The sequence below is a fragment of the Magnolia sinica genome, chromosome 11 (assembly GCF_029962835.1).
Source record: "Magnolia sinica isolate HGM2019 chromosome 11, MsV1, whole genome shotgun sequence".
In the NCBI taxonomy this organism is placed as follows: Eukaryota; Viridiplantae; Streptophyta; class Magnoliopsida; order Magnoliales; family Magnoliaceae; genus Magnolia; species Magnolia sinica.
The window spans coordinates 67,072,330-67,093,639 of NC_080583.1; the positions used below are offsets into that span (position 1 = coordinate 67,072,330).

The 21,310-nt window shown below is 41.9% G+C and overlaps 1 protein-coding gene across 1 annotated transcript; it reads right to left on the bottom strand.

Annotated features, from left to right (window-relative positions):
• Window positions 1-1,601: 1,601 nt before the first annotated feature.
• Window positions 1,602-20,465, bottom strand: LOC131219269 (uncharacterized). The gene is made up of 3 exons (XM_058214328.1): window positions 20,402-20,465; window positions 3,844-4,004; window positions 1,602-3,761 (listed from the first exon to the last, which is right to left on the bottom strand). Exons 2-3 carry the CDS (start codon window positions 3,995-3,997, stop codon window positions 2,149-2,151), a joined length of 1,767 nt encoding a protein of 588 aa, XP_058070311.1. The 5' UTR covers window positions 3,998-4,004; window positions 20,402-20,465; the 3' UTR covers window positions 1,602-2,148.
• Between the last annotated feature and the right edge of the window lie 845 nt (window positions 20,466-21,310).

A 21,310-nucleotide genomic window follows, 5' to 3' on the forward strand; every position in this document is an offset into this window, starting at 1 on the left:
TTTAAAAAAAAAAAAAAAAAAACACCAAGGGCATTTTCGTGGTGGGTCCAGCCAGCATTTCAAAACTTGTGCAATGCTGGCACATGAAAACCACATCAGATGGTAATAAAGCCAGCCATTCACATCTCCTAGCCATAGGGAAGTCATTGATCGGACAGTTGAGGTTGTCATGAAAGCAATACGAGCAAATCATGGGCAAACATTCGGCAAACAATCATTCATCTAGAGCACCCTAGCCAATACTCTTTCTTTGTCAATTCCCCCCCACCCAACTTCTCTTTACAATAGACACTTCTGAGCTGTAAGAGACTCCCATCAACAGCCCATCACTGTTTCCAAACTGTTTCTTCATCATATGGGCCCATCCCACAATGGTTAGCCCAAACAATCTCCCATATTGAAAACTAACTAATGATTTAGAAAAATGGGAATTCACTTTTGTTTGTTTGGAAATCAAATTAGCAGAAGAACGTCAAATCTAGGAAAGCTTTCTTCTTCTTTTTTTTTTTTCTGGTCATGGAATCCTCAAAAATCAGGGTAACCATCTCTCTTCAACGCAGATTGCGGAACAGTTTGAACATAGATTGCGCGGAAATAGTTAGAATAATCAAGAACGAGGGGAGGCTTTTGGAGCATGCACGCATCCAGGGGAGGGAAGGGGTCCCCCATCACATCAAAAGTCAGGATCCCTGACAATAGGCCCCAAATGCATGAAATGCACCACCACCACCGCTCACAGGTTGGCAACTGCCCATGATAAAAATAAAATAATAATAATAATAATAATAACAAATACACACCAACACATCATCCTAACCCCCCAAAATTTTAGTCATTCCATTGTAACCGTAACCGTCAATATGATCATGAAGCAATTCACTGTGGGTCCAAGATATTATATTTTAAGATTATCATTACACCTTTTTTTTTTCTTCTTTTTAACCTGCTCATGTGTAATTTCTGCATCTTGACTCTGCCAGTAAACATGATAAGACTGCTTTCCTAACCGCAATTTAGAAGCAACAGGTACATTAGATGTCATGTGAAGGTGGTAAAGCTAATGGCTGGGGTCGCAAATGGGTGTGACCCGGCCAGAGTCTAGCCTGTGCTTTTTGGGGCGCAGATTGCATGGTGATCCCAACAACATGTAGCTTGGTGGTGTTAGGATGTAGCAGGATTTTATTGGGCCACGTGTTGCTGTCAGAGATGGGCCACGTTAGTGTTGGGATGTAGAAGAATTTGAATGGGCCACATGCTGCTGTCGGATATGGCCCTCATGCAAAGCATGTTTGAAAGTTGTTACGTGGAGTCCCACCTTTGACAAGTGGCATAGGGACCAATCAAATTCTCCCACGCCCTACGTGGTGTTAGGGTCGCCACAAAATCACCATCCGTGCTTTTGGACCAGTGATTAATTGACAGCTAGGCCCATTCCAGCCCAGCCCAGCCCAACTAATTTGACTCAATTGGGACTGGCCTCGGAGAGAACACAGGTCCTTGGGCCATGAACCGGACTTGGGCATGCTCCACCAGTTTGCCACCACAGCTAGCACTCCCCCACCCAAAAATATTAGAGAGAGAGAGAGAGAGAGAGAGAACCCAGAGAGGAGCAATGATCTATTGAAAGAGGGAATGGGGCTACTGACTCTGAGGCTAAACATCAAAGAACATTCTAGAACAATGAGAAGTCTTCCCGTAATAAGCCTTGCATGGACTGATGAAAATGTAAACACTCCTCAAAACCCTATCGCCCCAGTAAAAATCCCAAACAGATGCTCTTCTCAAGAGAAATTTTCCCTAGAGAGAGAGAGAGAGAGAAAGAGGGTTTGCCAAAAATGGCAGTAAGGGTAGTGCTATTCACAAACAATAGATTCCATGAGAGAGCACTATATGATGCAAGCTCGCAGAAACCACACACCCCTTTTAAGACTTGAACTCTATACTTTACAATGAAGGCAGGACTTCCTTTCTTCCACCATGAATGCACAATGGAAATCGGACCTACGCTCAATGAAAGAATACTTCCTGCCGACAATACCCGACTCATTATGATCAATGGCCTCAGATGCAAGGTGGTTAGAGAAGCTGCCTTCAGTGCAAGATGAGGTTGACAGATAGGGAAAAAAAAAAAAGAAAAAAAAAAAGAGCTCAGCTTTTACCAGGACCATCCCGCGTCTCATTCTTACTCTGGCCTTCATCTCCAAACACCTCTTCGATCATATTGAATGTAGATAAGAAATCGACGTCTTCCTTGGGTCCCGGGAGAAATCCAATGTCCCATGCTTTCGCTTCACAGGGCGGCTCCAACAAGTATCCATGATCAACAAGACCACTTAAAATGTCATTACCGTACTCACCATGCAAGCTTTTATTACGGCCTATCTCAACTTGGCTCTCATGCGTTGCCGCCACATCAGCTGGGCCATACGAATCGGTGCCATTGCGCTGGCACTCGTAGGACGTGCATGAGTCATCCTGGACATCTTGATCCTCTGAGCCATTCTGTGGATTATTACCCGCATTCTGATTGATAGGAACCAAACTGCAACCTTGTAATTTGCCCAAACTGGGTACATTACTAACGTGTGCTTCGGAAACATCATCGAGCCCTCCGTCATCGTCTTCACTGGCAACAACATCGTCATCGTCATCGTCATCGTCGTCCCCAGCACCTCCATCATTGTTAATTTCAAAATCATCATCCTCATCATCATCATCTTCATGGCAATCCTCGTGGGCACCATCACCATAGTAAACAACATGCTCTTGATCCACTGGAGACTCCACAGCAGAGTCTTCTTCTTCCTCGGTCATTGCAAACTCCCCACCATCATCACTACCCTGCCACTCATCATTGTCGCTGTCAATGTTCAGTGGATCCGTCCTGTTCTGCTCGGCCCTTCTCCGGAGCATAAAGACATTGAAATAATAACTGACAAGTTCCTTCTTGGTTCGGTTGGGGAAGACCCGTGAGAGATGTTCCCAAAAGTTCTTCCCTGCCGATGCGGGATTGGAGAAAACAACTGCATGGAACACCTGTTCCTCCTCTTCGCTCCATCTCTGCGCTACATTCTCACCCATCTCACAGAATCCCAGCTCCATGAATGGCTCCTGCCCAATCATTTCCTTCAGCTTATCTCTAGCTTCCATCACGTGCTGTCTCACACATCTAACTGACCCCACATCTGTGCATTTACAATCAGTTCTACCATGTCCAACATCTCCTCTGCTGTGAGCAGATGCATCAGCATCCAGCATTGGGACAACACAAGTCCCAACCAGCTTCTCCCAGTTGCTGTCGTCCATCATGGGGTGAGCACGTAGCCCTGACGACGGCATAATAGAGGATTGTGGAAAAGCGGCACTGGCATCTGTATCAACATCCAATGCTGCTGGAGCTGAGTTCTTGGTGCCCTCCAGACCCCATTCTGGAACATCAACTTGATGATCTGGTCCAAGAGAAACAGGTTTTCGGTGCGGATAATCGAGAAGAGATGATGAGTAGATCTCCTCTGACGGAACTAATGATCTTGTTAGGCGATCGTAATCAAGGAAACGAGGGGAGCAAGATATCGGCAATCCTGACTCTGACCTCAAATCCTCTTTGCCGGTACTGCTTGTGACCCATGACAAGCTGGAAATGCTGCCAAAAGCGCTGACGTCAAACTCCTTGTCTCTGGCAGCTGAGATGACACTCACAGCATGGCTAACAAGCATCTCCTCATGCTGAGGCTTATTGAAGCTTTCTTCACCTTCACCAACTTTGCATCAAAATTCAGATCAGTTGGAAAACTAAGTCAGTTCCCATCCATAATTACGACAAATTCTGGTGATTTTTCTTACCTGAAATATGAGGTTTTTCGGGGATGTTACAGGGACCAGTTTCTAAAAATGAGGCCAGGCGAATGCCATCATAACCCAGCTGTCTCGGGTGCTTACAAGAGAGTTGGTATGGATCATCATCATTGAGAGGCCGTTTGTTATCCTTAAATACCATGTTTGATCTACAAAACCAACAACTAATGAAACTAATCACAAGGTCACAAAGGCAAAAACCTAAGCACACCACTGCAATATGAGTTAATCTACAACTCAAACCTTATCGAAATGGGAATCAAAACTAAATACCTCAACAGGGTTTAATACTCAACCAAGCATAGAGTACAGATAATAAAAAAATGTTTTTGTGACCAAAAGAAAGAAACCAACTAATTATAATCACGTGTTACTTGATTGAAGTCTAGTGCCTAGGCTGAAGCATACAGTAATGTTCTCCAAACAAAATGACTTTGATTTGCATGGGTAGGCTAAATATTATGATCTTACCCACCGGAGGAATCATCGACGCCATTTTTCAGTCATGGATGGCCCTATCAAAAGTTAATACAGATATTGGCATCCGGCAAATCTCCATCACTAATCCGGAAGTTTTGACATCTCATGCACCTAGATGGATGCATATTTTGTACTAGTGGGGGAGACCCAATTGGTGTGTTAGATGTCAACATGCCTCAAGTATCATTGTAACCTCAGTCCTACAAACCATGTGTCTAGTATTACCAAACATGCAAGGTGGAAGAAAGTTGACCAAGAGGCATCAGATGAGTAAGAAAGCTACCGGAGTCGACAACAAGGCTACCAGTCCAAAATTTAATTACAACAGCTATGAGACTGGTTCTTCTGTCAGCTATGAGACTGCCAGGATGCATAACTTTTGCCCACATGTCCATTTCCAATGGTTGTGATGTCTCCTCAAAATCTATGATGGCTATTTCCAAGTTTTTTTTTCACAATTTGATTACATTGGCCTCTACATCATTAAGGACATGCATGAAGGTGCCGTTACTGTGTTACAAGAGTGGGCCTGTGGTAAGTCTAATGAATTCTCAACAGCAACAGGCAAGTTTCCAAATATCAGATCAAAGGGCATACCAGCCAGTCGAAAATGATACATACTGGGCGTATCAGACAATATCGAACCTATCAGAGCAATTTTTTTAATACTAAAAAAATGAGATAAAACATCAAAAGAAAAAAGAAAAAGAAAAAAGGATAAAATGGGAAGCATAAGAATCTATCACTTATGTGAGCTTTTTCATTCATGTATCGGACCATTGTCTCGTAAGAATGCTATCTGGCAGCCTAACCTGCTGTGCTGAATAGCAGAGTGTAATTATTTGCATGTTGAGACTTGAGATGGAGTGGGAGGACCAGGAAGCATGGTTCACAAATTTGGACTCGGACTGCCACAAGGTTGGGTTGACTCCGAACTCAACCGACTAGGCGGGCCAAGAAATTAAAATTCTATCATCATCATCAAAGCCTCATCCCAACTACTTGGGTCTAGGGCTGTACATCGAGCCAAGTCGGGCCGAGGTGGGCCAAGCTTGGCTTGACTCGTCCGTGCTCTTCTCGAGCTCGTCCTTGAGCTTACCAATGGAGCTTGGCTTGATTCATCCGTGCTCCCCTTGAGCTTGAGCTCGCTATTGAGCTTACCATTCAAGCTCCTAGCCCCAACCCGACCCCCAAGCCTTTCAATTTGCAAATCATAGATTCAAAACCCCAAATCTCAATTTTCGAATTTGAGATTTTCCTATTTTCAAACAATTACATAAATAAATAAATAATGAAATATTAGATTTGGAGGTACCTTGCTGTTGAGAGAGAGAGAGAGAGAGAGAGAGAGAGAGTGGAGTTCGAGCAAGTGGGGAGGAGAAGCAAAGAGAGATTGGGAAAGCGAAGCCGGGGGGGGGGGGGGGGGTTGGGTTTGTAAAGGGACAGGTAGGGTAGAGCCTTTAGGGTTTTTTTTTTTTTTTTTTTTCCGTGTTTTTTATATATATATATATATATATATATATATATATATATATATATATATATATATATATATATTCAAGTTGAGCCAAGCTCGAGCTAACTAAGCTTGGAATCGAGCTTTGAGCCTAGCCGAGTCAAGCTCCACTTTGTTCGACCTCGGCTTTTTTTCAAATGAGTTGGGTCATATGAAGCTTGGCTCGCCTTGAGTCGCCGTTCAAGCTGAGTCAAATCGAGCTAGATTGAGCAAAGGCGAGCAAGCTTTTTGAGCTAGCTTGGCTCATGTATAGCTCTACCTGGGTCAGTTACACAAACAAATTGTGTTATGCCATTCCACTCAATCACAGACCATACCCTCCGTCAAAACACAAGTCCCTCAAGTCTTTTCCTACTACCTACACACACCCATGTCCTTTTGGGCCTTCCCCTTGCCCTTTTAGAGCCTTCAACTTGACCCAACTCACTCCTAACCAATACAGTTCTTGGTCTCCATTCCATCTAAGTCCACTTTACCTGATCTTATTACCTATTGGGTGTTACTCCTACATTCCCTCGTAGGCATTCATTCCTAATTCTATCGTTCCTTGTCTTGCCACTCATCCATCTCAACATCCTCACTCACACTATGCTCATCCAATGAAAATGTTACTCCTTGACTATCCAACATTATGTCCGATAAAGCATAGCCGGTCTTATAGCTACCCTATAATAACATAATCGAGAAAATAAAATAATTTTTTCTAACTAAATTAATAATTAAATTTCTTTTGTTGTGAGAGAATCATTAGGGACCGGTCAACTAGAACTCACTTCTCGTCAAAAGGAACAGAGGGAAGAAACTCATAGAGCTATACACGAGCCAAGCTAACTCGAAAAGCTCGCTTGGCTTGGCACGATCTAGCTTGATTTGACTGAGCTTGAACAGTGACTCAAGGCGAGCCAAGCTTCATATGACTTAGCTCCTTTGAAAACGAGCCGAGGTTGAGCAGAGTGGAGCTTGACTTGTCTTGGCTCGAAGCTCGATTAGCTCGAGCTCGAGCTCGGCTCAAATATACTATACATACATACATACATACATATATATATATATATATATATATATATATATATAAATATAAAAAATCTTAAAGGCCCTACGCTACCCATCCCTTTTACCTTTCCCTTTACAAACCCAACTCGCCGCGCCCGCCTGAGCCTCACTCTCTCTCTCTCTCTCCACTCACCCGAGCTCCACTCAGTGTCTCAGTCACAGGGCCCGCACCCACCGGACTCTCTCCCTCTCTCTCTCTCTCTCTCTCTCTCTCTCTCTCTCTCTCTCAACAGCAAGGTACCTCTCAATCTAATCTTTGATTATTTTTTTTTTTCATTTATGTAATTATTTGAAAATAGGAAAACGCGAGAGTGAAAGGTTCACTAAGCACACATGCACGGGATATATGGCCCGAGAAACTCAGCATGAGAAAGTACGAGTTTGGGGTCGGGTTGGGTAGGGTAAAGAGCTTGAATGGTAAGCTCGAGAGTGAGCTCGAGCTCAAGGGGAGCATGGACAAGTCAAGCCAAGCTCCAATGGTAAGCTCGAGGAGAGCAAGAACGAGTCAAGCCAAGCTTGGCCCACCTCAACTCGACTTCACTTGATATATGGCCCTAGAAACTCAGCATGAGAAAGTATGAAACCTACCCTGCATGGACAAGGCAGCCCATCCGCAAGACATCACGTGTTCCACCATGGCACACCAACACAAGATGCAAGTCATCCATCCAGCTAGACCATTTTGTAGTTTTTGAGGATGGAGCTTTTGAAGAGGGCACCTGTTTTTTTTTTTTTTTTGAAGATGGAGCTTCACTAAGCACACATGCACGTGCAATAACGCTCACGTACATGTTGCACATGTGCTAGCATGGAACATGAGTGTGAGATCCAATCCATCCATTAGGTTGGTCTAACCTTCTACATGTTTTCCTAAAAAAAAAATCTGGTCCACTTAGCCTGTGGGCCCTAATATTAAAAATAAATGGTGGGTTCAAAAACTTCTACCAAGTATTTCAAAGCTCTACATTTGTTTTGCAAAATGTGGTCATCCACATGACCAGTGGCTCAACCTGAATCTTCGGCTAGGGCATCAATATAGCGGTGGCGTTCTGATAAGATGTATTGGATCTTAGACCTATCATTAGGGGTGTCAATGGGTCGTTAGGCTTTTGGGCCTAGCCTGCCTCAGGTCAGGCTTGGGTTGGAGTATCAGACCCGAGGACTAGGCTCGGGCTTAAATTTGAAGCCTGTTTATAAACGGGCCGAGCTTGGACCAGGATGTCCAAAAGCACGTCGGCCAAGCCCGAGCCCGTTATGGTTTACAAATGTCCTTCCCAAAGCAAGATTAGGTGCGATGAAGGTAATAGCTTGGTGAACCCGTGGGACCCACCTCGATGTAGGTGTTGTAAATCGACATCATCCATCTATTTTGTCAGCTCATTTAGGGTATGGTCCCAAAAATGAAGCAGATCCAAATCTCAAGTGGACCACACTTGAGGAACACGGTGGTGATTGAACGCTTACCATTAATATTTATTTGTAATCCAACCTGTTGGTATGGTCACAGTCTTGGACGAAAGGAAAACACAAATAGCAGTTGGTCCAAAACTTTTGTAGCCCCTAAGAAGATTTTAATGGTGGGAATTCAAGCCCTATTGTGTGGTCCGCCTAAGATTTGGATCTACCTCATTTTTTGCACCATAACCTAAAATGAGTTGGAAAAGCATATGGATGGCGTGGATATACAACACACACATTTGAGGTGGGCCCTACTCCCCCACTAAGTTGTTACTTGCCTCACCTAATCCCAGTCCCAATCAGTTGGACTTCTAAGGCTTCAATTAATTTTAATACCTAAGAAGAATATAAGGGGTTGTCACCTTTGTGGGTCCCACGATGGAGTTTATATGGAATCCATCCCAACCAAGAGGTGTGTCACCCCATGTTAGGCCCAAGGACAAAAACTCATCTCCATCTGTGTTTCAAGTGGACCACACGATTGGAAATAGTTTAAAGGGCAATATTCACCCCCCAAACTGCTTCCTTCATATGTGCCACCGGAATAACGGATGGGGCTGATGTTTGGGCCCCAAGCCTAGGTTTGGGTATAGTATCTAATGGTTGGAGTGGATTTTATATAATCATCATAGTGGAGCCCTGTAAATATCAATGGTGGAAGTCTCTCTCCCAACTATTTCCCTTGGCATGGCCCACCTAAATCACGAGGCAACGTGGTTTTTTGGCCCTAGGCCTAATGTAGGATTAAAAACCTAATGGTCAAAGTGGATCTCACATACATGTTAAGGTGGGCCTCCTAAAAATAAAGAGCGAGTCCAAAGGAGAGTTATCTTACGTGCAAAGCTCACGCATCATGAGGAACTGGAGTTATTTCACACATCTTTTTTTGGAAAAGGGGTTAGCAGGTTAGGTGGGCTCCACCTAGGTGATGATGTAAAATCCACCCCAACTATTAAGTGTGTCACGCCATGGCCCAAAATCCAGCCCAATTCGTAATTCAAGTGGACCACATGATTCGAAACAATATACAAGGCAAGGCTCAACCTCTGAACTATTTCCCTTGGTGTGTCCCACCTGAATAATGGATGGGCCTCACTTTTGGGACCCGTGCCTAGATATTGTTGTGGCATTTAATAGTTGGAGTGGATTTTATATAATCATCATGGTGGGCCCTGTAATAATCAAGCGAGGACGTCTCTCTCACAACTATTTCCTTTGGTGTGGCCCACCTTAATCGCATATAAGCTCGATTGTTTGTCCCTCGTCCTAGCATGGGATTACCCATCTAATGGTCAAATTAGAACTTACATAAACATCATTGTTGGGGGGGGGGGGGGGGGGGGGGGGTTATTTTTTTAAAAATTTATTACGTGGCTCAGGCACTAGCCGAGCTCGAGCTGGACTTCTTTAGCCCATTGCAGGCCCAAGCCGGGTTTGAGCTTAGGTTTGAAGATTTAAGCCAAGCTTGGACAAGGCTTGGCCCGGCCCATTGACGCCCCTACATATCGTACTAAGCAGGCATATGCGTGGTGTGTCTCGAGGCTTTATTGCACACTTGTGTGGACTTAGCAAAGCTCTTGAAAATGTTTTGCTAAAATATCAAGTCATTTCACTGGTCAAACAGGCCATGGTTTATAATATAAATGGAGGGCTGAAAATTTTTTGCCAAAGCTTTTCTAGCCTTTCTAAATATTTCTAAAATTCCAGTTTGCATAAAAAGTGGCCAACCTCATTTTTGGACCAGATATCTACATGGTCAAATCCATCCAATGTACAACCACCTTGGATCTCTCCCGGATGCCACAGTGGCACATGTCATGGTATGTAACATGGGATACACCTTTTACATGAGTGTCAATGACTCAACAAACCTAACATCTGGTAAGGAACTCTTTGAAGAAGGCTTTCCTTCTTGAGTTCATTTTGCCTCTTTTGCGCCTTGGGATTGTGTCACCTCATTGGGGCACACGTGTAGATTGTCTGATGATAGTAACCGTCCATGTTCTGGATTCTATTCTATACAATCCATTGTACGAAAATTACACTGGTTGAATGACGTTGACCCATGGTATGCTAAAACGGTTACATAACGGTTGTTATGTAACAAAAATGGTGGTAACCATTACGTGTGACAGAGCCAAAATGGTCGTAACAACCGTTATAGGAAAAAAGACCTATAACAATCCCAAAGCAGATTTTTTCGGGAAGGAAAAAAAGAGGTCGTAACAGCCATTGTGGCATGTATTGAACATAGAGTGGAGCACCTTGCTTTGAACATTATTATATGTAGGTAAATTTAGAACACAGAAGAGAATTTTCAATGGCCTTCAACTCTAACAATATAGGATCATTGATGAGGCATGATTTTGAGGTGATAACTTATTTATTTTAGTACCAAGAAGATGAACGGGTCTAATCATCCACATCTCAACATTTTGACCCCATTTCAGCAACATGTGTTGGGATCTAGGTCCCCAGAGAGACAAAACTAAGAAGGCCAACTGTTGTAGCACTCTTGACGTGTTTTTTTTAACTCATCCAAGTTGGAGGAGTTGACTTTGCTAGAACGAGGTTGAAGGCAATCTCCAAGAAATAGAATCACAACCTTAACTTGTTAACATTATAAGGACAACTTTCAAGGGGCCATGTAAATACCATACAACCACAAAATCATGGTGCAAGAGTCAACTCTAAAGAGTAATGGCCCAACAAGTGATTCAAAAAGATTTTGACACCAATTTTGATTGTCAACATCACATCTAGATTAAAATATCCCCTAACTAACCTCAACCAAACCAACATATCCCCAAATTAACAACTAACAACAAAAGGAGATACTCGAAATACCCTTGCTACACTAAAAATCAGAAAACAACAAAGAACCACCAAAATAGGGAAGATCACTGGGCATCCTTGGATGCCAAGAGAGGTATTCTTGCCCAACGGGGAAGGATCACTAGCTGGCCAATATATAATTCCCACTAGTCAAGGACCCTTCCCTAGAACCATTAATACAGGCCTTTAACAAACGGGCCATTGGGAACGTGATCTACCTATTTCTCGGCATATGTTTGAAGGTTACTCTCATGCATGCCTTGGCGCATCTAGTAACAGTCCTGCAACCACGTTATCTTGTTGACATGGACCAAAACATTAGCCATATGCCCATCTATACTAAAAGGGTCACCCCAACTACACAAGTAGCCATTGTTGAAAATCAAAACTCTTTCCGACTCTTAGTTGAAGATGCTCACAAATTCTAGAAGACCATCCAATCAAATTGCTACGGCATCATGAGGCTCTTGTGACTCACCATCGTCTCAACGTCATCACCATGTATACCCTCATTACCGTACAATCTTAGATTAGATCTCCATCAATGTCATAACAATCAACAGACTCCTTGCCAAAGATCAGATCCTTATCGAGACCCAACTTTTCAACATTAATGAGGGGACATGTCATCGCTAATAAGCGATGGTTCCGAAATTTCGTGCAATGCAGTATCACTTATGGGGCTGAATTCTTCCTCCATATATATGCAAAGATCAACAAACTGCCACAAAACCATTGGAAGTTGGAATCATGGCCAAACTGCACCAAGTTGATGATGTCATGATGTACAATGCACTTGGCAATATACTATACTTGCCAGAGTACATTTTGGAACTTGTGCGTTGTGCCAGCGCTTTAATATGCTATCGTAGGGACTCGATCCCCTTGTCTTTTGAACAGGTTTGTATCTCCCACAGCCTAGCCGGTAGGTTTCGTATGCATGTTGGAGAGGCTCTTGATGGGGAATATTTGATTTGGGGCTTTTGATATGAGAGTTATTCAATCGGGTTATTGTATATGACTATTGAATAGAAATCAAGTGAATTGGGGTTGTAGGGGTGTCACTAATATTGTCACTACTCACTATAGGTGTCTCGATATGGTTGAAATGGGGTAGAAATGGGCAAGACTGGGATGGTGAGGTAGGAATTTACATTAAAAAAGAAACGAAAATCAAGATGGAAGGGATGATGATAACTAATCTGAGCAAGATAAAGCTTCAAAGCTCCAATGGACTATTTGGACGGGCAAAAAGTGAACCAATCAATATGTCAACACGTAGCGAATGAATCTTGATCACCTCTCTACCCCAATCTTGAAGCAGATCAAGCAATCAGCCAAACATCCCATAAACAAATTGGACTCTAATACCATTTGCTGGAGGGGACCCCTTGAATCCACAGAACAGCCTTCCCACGGCAAGGAATCCAAATCCGATGAGTGGCTCTAGCAAGGACCGTCAAATCCTCCATGATTGGGCAATCCATGAGCATCTTAAGCGCTAATCAAACTCAGCAAGAACAAGAGAAGGTTCTCCTTCCTCTTCTTCTCTCTCTACTTGGAAGAGAAAAAAAAAAATCAAATCAAATTTAATTATGAAACACCAAAAGAAGTCGCTCACAATCTCTGAAATAAAAACTTTATAAATCCATTACTACAAACCACTAATTAATAATGTGATTAGTGTGTTACTCATGACTAATATCCAACAAACCTTAACTACACCAACAAATCCCCTAACTAACAACTAGCAAAAAAAGTAAATACCCCTATTATACTCAAATAGCAAAACAATGAAAAACCGAAAACAGGGATAATCAATGGGCATCCATGGACTGCAGGTGAAGTATTCTTACCAGCCAAAGATGGATCATTGATAGGCCAGAAATTGTTCCTGCAAGTCAAGGACCCTTCCCAGGAATAATCAGCTCAAAATTTTCAACGGATGACCTGTTGGGGATATACCTGGGGTTGCTTCTTGTATGCTCTGGTGCATTCGAGCATCGCCCCATGGTGCCACCACAAAGGGCTCCACCATCCTCCTAGGTCAAAGACAATTATTTGCAAGAGAGTCATAGGTTACTCGATGATCACTAATCCAAAACACGTTGCAACCCCCCTCCCCAACCAAAGGTTTTGACCAGATTGTACAGCATCAAAAATTGCCCAAAAACAAGTCAACATTTAGTCCAAGTTACTGTGTTTGGTAGCATACTAACATACTCTAAAAATATTTTTACTAATCTTTTGTCCACCTACTTATCGTGTTTGGTAACATAATCTAAAGTCCAAACTACTTGTGAAAAGGGGACATGTTATGAATGATTTTTGCCTTTTCCCCCTTTTTATATTCCTTCCAAATACACATTGCTAGCCACACGAGCATCATGCAAGCCACCTTCAAGCAATAACACCTCAACAAAGTGATCCAAAAAGATCTCAAAACCAATTTTGATTGCCATAGGCCAGCCATATTAGAAGCATTATTTCCACCTAAGCCAGAAATCAGTCAAATTGCATCAAAATTAAAATTGCCACATCGACAACAGAAAGGGTCCAAGACTATTGATAAAGGAAAGCCAAAATCTAGCTTCCACCACCCACTAGAGTGTTTAGCTCAAACATTGGCTCTCTTGCTCCTTCCCCATCCAGTAATATATATATATATATATATATATATATATATATATATATATATATATATATATATATATATATAAGAAGAAGAAGAAGAAGAAGAAGAAGACAACAAGGAGGCTTCCGCCTAGTCAACATTAATTTGCCCAATTGGCCTAGGAAACATTTCTACAATTATGTTGGGAATATCCTTGATTACCATTGCACGTAATGTCTCTCCCAATGTTTCATAGAGACATCATTGAATACAATTTTAGTGCAACTTCAAGAACATCAATCCTTTTCCGCCTTTCAAAAAATAAAAATAAAAATAAAAAATCAATCCTTTGCCCTGGTTTCACCCAACACACAAGTAGGGGCTCTCCAATCAGGATGCCCGGGCTCCCTTAGAACAACAATTCCATTGCTAATTCCATTGTAGTCAATAACATTGCCTTTGATTATGTACCATTTTCCTTTTAAAAAAGTCTCTTATTACTTTCAATCCTATACGCCCGAGTCCAAAGGATATCAATGTATGCTAGAAGCAAGCCATCGAACCAACATAGCAACCTTTTTGAGTAGTGCCCAATGGAGACCAAAAAGAGATAGATTGTGTCCTTGGGTTTTAAAAGAAGCAACACGGTGGGCAAGGCGATTGATCATGTCTTCCTCCTTTGACTATAGGATATATCTATTCCACAAATGACAGCCTCTACAATGCAAATGATCTCTAGTAAGGATATTGTTGAGCAATGCAATCAAGTAAAGCGATGAGATTCTACAAGGAACATATTTCAACCACAATTTTTTAAATGGTGCATTGGCTAGCAATATCATAGCCATACTATTTGTAGAAAATGGACAAAACCCCGCCCCCCCCCCCAAAAGTTTCCTGACTCCAAATTTCTATGATCAAGCCATGCTCTATGAATAAAATCTCCTCCATTCATGGTGTGCCGTAATGGTCGTTATGAGGCCGTAAAGTTAACAGTGGCAACCATTACAAATTATGGGGTCATAACAACCATAACGGAAAGAATGACCCGTAATAGCTGGTATAACTCTCGTAACGGCCCATTACACCCGTCGTAAAGGCTGTAATAGGCCCATAATGACCCATTACACCCCCTGTGAAGGTTGTAATGGCCCCATAACGACCCATTGCACCCCTCGTAAAGGTTGTAATGGTCCATTATAGCGCCGATACAAGTTTTTCAATTTTTTTAATTACAAAGAAACCATAACGGATGTTACAAGGGCCGTAACGGACGTTACAACCCGTATCGTAAAGGTAACGATGGTGGCTGTTACGGACACCATTACCGTTACGGAATACCTTGCTTTCATTCCAACATTCCTATCATCTCATTAAAAGCATCAATTCTCTTCCTCTTGTCGCTTAGATTGTCTTTAAAAGAAAAGGATTGAACCATTATGTTGTCAACACTTTTATAAGCCTCAGATAGCCCATCCTCTTCCTTTCCTGCTACGAGAAGAAGGTTGTTGAATTCTCAACAAAAGCATTTCCCTGAACCAAATATTGCACCAAACTTACCATGTTGCCAATGCAACCTTGTATGTGATTTTGGCTACGAGAGAATTCAACTGGCGGACTACTCCAGAAATGTCTAATCCTTGTTTTCTAGTAGCCATTTTTATACCCCAATTGAGGCCCTAGAAAACATTCCTCAAGCTTGTTATGCACTTCACATTGTTGGTAAACCACCACCATTTCTTGATGTGTCAATAGCTCCCTTAGTCTTTTAATGCCTAGGCCTTCAACCTTTTTAGGTTTTAACACATCCTTCTAGCATACTCTCCACATTGAGGACCCACCTCCATTTTTCCAAGCAAAGTATTATTTTCCTTAGTCTTCTAAGGCCTAAGCTCGTATCTTTGGGTTTACATGTTCTCCCATTCAACAACATCATAAGTTCATAACACATTTTGACCAGATACACCTTCATAATCTTTGAGAATGTTTAAAGCATATTCCAGCCTCTTTTGTGCATCTTTCAAGCAAGAGTGCATAGTTTTGCACATAAAAAGTGAGATAATTGTGTTGGAAACCTTGATAACCATGGTACAAAATATCATCCGATATGACCCAGTATCATCCAAGTCGTATCAATTGCAATCAGTACTAGTCTGATACATACCTTTTGTACAAATAAATGAGATGACTCACTCTAACTCAATGTAGACTTGGACAAAAACCATTTGTCACGACTCATGGGGGGATGCTTGTATTTATGAATTGTGAAGTCTTTTTTCCTAAAATGTGTTCTATTAAAGAAGAGGGATGTGTGAAGGTGACAATGAAAGAGAAAGTCTTTTTGCCTAAAATGTTGTTATATTTATGGAAGGGGGGAGACGGACACACACACACACACACACACACAGAGAGAGAGAGAGAGAGAGAGTGAGAGAGAGTTGACATGTCAACACAATTAAGAGAGATGGAGATAGAGAGATGGGGGGAGCATAAGAAGAAGGAGAGTATTTTCCTAAATACATTTTTAAATTTTTTTTCTAATTTTTCCTTTTTTTTATTGTTTTCTATTTTTCAATTGTTTGACTCATCCAATGCAGGAAAAATCATATTAGCATCGGCGATAATAACTACTTCCTCTACTAGAATGAGTCACACTCCAAAACCAAGATTCCAATCCATGTCGATAAGCCCCTAAGGACACAACCTTAGTCAACTAAGAGTATCAACGACTTCAATAAAGAAAAATGGGATAGTCTCCTTGGCATAAAGCTAATTAAAGAAGCAGGACAATGAGCTATTGATTGGAATGAAGTACAAGCCATCAATACAAAAGCATTCATGCCGCTTCCTCATCTTTGATCAATACCTGTTCTTCTCACCATGTATTCTAGGAAATTCTAGTAAAAATAAACATAAGCCTTCCATGTCGATGAGCCCCTAAGGACACAGCCTTAGTCATTAGTCTACTAAGAGCATCAACAACTTCAATAAAGAAAAATGGGATAGAGTCTCCTTGGCATAAAGCTAATTACAATGAGCTATTGATTGGAATGAAGTACAAGCCATCAATATAAACGCACTCATGCCACCTACTCATCTTTGATGAATGATTGTTCTTCTCGCGATGTATTCCAAGAAATTCCAGTAAAAATAATCATAAGCCTTGCCCATATCAATTTCCCAACCAAAACTAAATTCCCCGCTCTTTTGGAAATGATCAACAAATTCATAAGCACTTAGAAAAACCTTTTGCGTGCTTCAAAATATCCAAGACAGATCAGTCGATACGTCGGTATATTTCCATATTGAAAGTAACTCATCCATTAGACTCAGCAGTTCACCTTCAGCTACAAACTCATTGCTCACATCTCGCTCGTGCTGTTCGGGTGAGTTCACAGATGGGCTTACGCCATAGCACATGCATAGTGTGCCATAAAGGCCGTTACGTAAAGGTAGCGGTGGCAACCGTTACACGTTACAGGGTCATAACAGTCGTAACAGCCGTTATGGGAAAAAATGACCTATAATTGTCGTTAACAACACATTACATTCCCTATAAAGGCCATAATAGCTCTTTAATGGTCTATTACAGGACATACAGGTTTTTCATACTTTTTAATTAACATTACGGGGCATATATAGGTTTTTTGGGAGTTTTTTCAATAAATAAAAAAATAAAAAAGAGTGACCGTAACGGCAGTTACAGGGTCGTAACAACTAGGGGTGTACATCGAGTCGAACCGAGTCGAGCTGGCCTCAGCTCGAACTCGGCTCGAGGCTAATTGGCTAGCTTGACTCGGTTCGGTCAGCAGCTCGGGCCAGTTCGAGTCGAGTTCGCCACTGCAGCATTTTCACAAACACATGGACTGTACCTTCAAAATCTTACTGTATTTGAAATAGCAGCAATGGTTTTAGAGGTATTTTATCAAACACCTTCTAAGCAACATAAAAATCAAGAAAAAAGGGTGTTGGTTTCATATACATACCTTCCTTGCCACCAACTACACTTCTTCGAGTCATTTCATCAAACACTTGGTGAGCAACATTAATATCAAAGTAACCGAGTCACTGAACTGGTTCGATCCAAGTTCGATTCGAGCTGGGTTCGATCTGAGTCAAGTCGAGCTGGGGCCAGCTCGAACTCATTTTCGAGCTCAAAAAATCAGCTTGACTTGGCTCGAACTCAACTTCGAATCGAGCTTTTTCAAGTCGAGTCGAGTGAGCTAACTGAGCTAGCTCGGTTCGTATACACCTCTAGTAACAATTGTTATGCCCCTATCATAAAGGTAAAGGTGGTGGCCATTACGGCCACCGTTATCGTTACGGAACACCTTGAGCACATGTCAAATGGCCTAGAGCATGCCCACATGCCATACTCAGCATGAGCAGTGCAGTGAGTAAATTGTGGAAGTTGGAGCAGTGGTGAAGAGAGAGAGAGGAACTAAAGATCGAGAAAGTCACGTTAGCTACACTAGACCAAACACACCCTTTTTTTGTTCTCCTATTTCTTGATTAACCAGATCAATCACCCCTACCGAAAAACAAAGCCTCAATCCAGTAAGGCGCACTATAGCGCACGCTGACTTTGAATCCTTTGCATAAAAAACAGAGGGCACTTCGGCTAAAAAGGAATGCAAACGCAGATTACTTGTTTTCATAAATTTAAGATAATGGTTGAAATTTTATTGCAGCGACCGATCAAAGTATCTTGATCTAATTCAGAAGGAGAGTTTCTTTCTAATGAATTGACCAACTTTCTTATTCATCACGGAATTACTCATCAATGCTCGTGTGCTTACACACCTCAACATAATGGTGTTGTGGAAGGCTTCTTTCTGCTACCGTAACACCCTTACTTCTTAGCTCACTTAGCTTTGCAAGTAATAGCCCCTCAGCCTCTTCCTCCACCGAAACATGACTTCTCGCATGGGCGAATATCTTATGCTACTACTTATTGTTGAAATAAGGTAACAAAGTGGCTCCTACTAAGGAACAGAATGAAGGGGCCTGGCTGTCCGAAGGGAAGACCTGTTAAGGTATTCGAAGATACAGCTATGGAAGCTGGTAGAAGATGGCACTACATATGACAACCCCTGTATCAAATCAAAGGGGTATAGGTCCTTCATAGCTTTTGGCTAAGCATCCTTCGATAGAGGAAAGGAGGCGACTGGTCACTTCCAGCGAAGCAACAAGTTCATGAGCAAGTGAATGAACAAGCTAGCAAACAACGAGTGAAGTGACCTAACAAGAGACTAGCTAGCAACAACCTAATGCATTGCGACCCACTTCGAAAGTGGCCTTGCACTAGCCAATCAATAAGCAATATGCTATGATTTGGCCTTCCGCCATAGGGAGGTGAACTCCAGCCTCCAGGGCAACCCCTAAGGAGACTCCTTCCAATGTCTCTATTGAGCAGCAAACCCTTTTCTTAGTGCAAATGATAGCTGAAAAAGAAGGGTAGGTCAATTCGTCACTAGGCAGAGTCCTCACCACTCTATTGCCTATCTCGGGACTGGAATGGAACTCATGAGTAGCTCCCAGTTATCACAGTCCAAGATTGTAAAACATCATCTTCCTGGTTCCAGTTGACCTCTTTCAGAGTTTGTCCTTGGATGCCCTTTTCTGATTTATGCTTGCTTGACTTCTTCATATGGCTTTCCAGGTGGTGTGGTAATGGGTGTAGTGGCCAAAATGATGGCTAAAGAGTGTCAGACCATCCCTTGTTCCACCTTGGCTCGCAACTTTTGGCTTTGGCCAATCACAAGTCTTTGTTCCTCATTTAATCGAGTCTCGTTCCACTCATGCTTGGGAAGCACATTTTGTTTTGTATTGGTTGGGATTCATGTAGGACACAAGAATAATACAACTATACTCAAAAAATTGTACGCCTAAAGCATATTGATCATAAACTGAGACATTCATAAAGGGTCCTTTTCCCATTCTTTCCATTTCTTTTCTCATTTTCCACCTTTTTTCCTTCATTTCAACCAGAGGAAGCCTAGAGCCATTTTTTGCTATATTTATTCCTATTTTGGAGATCAACACACAAGATTTGAGAGGGATTCAACGAATGTAAGCAGAGAGGACCACTTTGGTGAAAATAAAAAAGTAGGTGAACCAGTGGTTGTTTGGTTTTTGATCTTTCTTTTTGTTATATTTCAAACCTTAATCTACAAATTTATGCTTGCTTGCTTTCTTTTGAACAACTAATTCCAAGCACATTTCTGCCCCTAGCGATTAGGTTAATGTCATAGAGACAAGAGTTTAATACTGTATTGTAATACTACAAATAATAAACCAATCTTCAATTATTTACATGCAAAAATGTATCCAAAGGATGATAAGCAGTCTTAGACATGTAGAATGACCACATGTTGACATGACATAATTTCAACAAAGTGGAAAATCCTTGTTTCATCGGCTAAAATGCAAAAAATAAGAGGCTCATAGAAAATTACTTGCAAATATTGAATCAAAGAACCAGAGTGCTTAACACACAGAGATTAGAGGAACCATAGGGTCCTCAAGCACCAAGACACAAGTATAGGTGGGATAAACAGTTGATGATCCAGACAGTAGATATGACGCACCTCACTATCGATGACAGGATGGAGATGCATAAGAACTCAATCAGATAGGCCACCTGATCAGACGTCTGGATCACTAAACCATAGGCACCACCACAAGTCCTGATGCGTTAGGATGCTATATGCATCCAGGTGCGTCAGACCCAATAATTCCTCTAATTAAGAAGAAAGGAACCGAGCTAAAAACAAACATCAAAAGCTGCTGTTTTACCTCGGATCAGAGAAACACCGGAGAGCCGAGGATGAGCCAAAATCAACAGACAAACCCTAAATCAAAAAATTCCCGCCAAATTAGTCGTATTTGCAAGCAATCGATGTGAAAGAACACTTATTTCCAATATGAAGCAATATTCGCCCAACCGAATTCAACATAATAAAGAAAGCCCATGACCTAACCCTAACAACCGGATCCAACCCAAAAAAAAAAAAAGAAGAAGAAGAAGAAGAAGAAGAAGAAGAAAAGATCCGATCAAACACAAGACGATCACGTACCAGCGATGATATGAATTCCCCCAAAGAAGATTTGCTCGATAGATTTGCAGATCGAGCTTCGAAACCCTAACCCTAGAGGCCGAAATCTACCACGAAAATCTATGAAACTGCAACCGATTGAAAGAGGGAAACGAGATTAGGTTGAAGAACAGATCGAAAAACGTAATAGATCAAGAGAAAATAAAAAGGGAATATTACGAAACCCTAACCCTAGGTTGGTGAAGAAGGGACGGCTGAGGTTGAAATTGGTATCGATTGGTCGAGGGGAACGAGATGGCGCCAAAAGGGAGAAGGATTCGACGATTGAAGGAGGGAAAGAAAGGGAATTTTGATAGAGATCGGAGTATTTGAAGGTTAGGGATACAGGAATGGGAAAGTTAAATCGCTCGTGGTTTTTGTATCGAAACCGGCCATCAACTC

Bases quoted from the DNA above. Each gene is read 5' to 3' on its own strand.
- LOC131219269 (XM_058214328.1), bottom strand. From the start codon at position 3,997: ATGGTATTTAAGGATAACAAACGGCCTCTCAATGATGATGATCCATAC. The intron at 3,762-3,843 runs GTAAGAAAAATC...TTTGATGCAAAG, and splicing joins CGAAAAACCTCATATTTCAG to TTGGTGAAGGTGAAGAAAGC.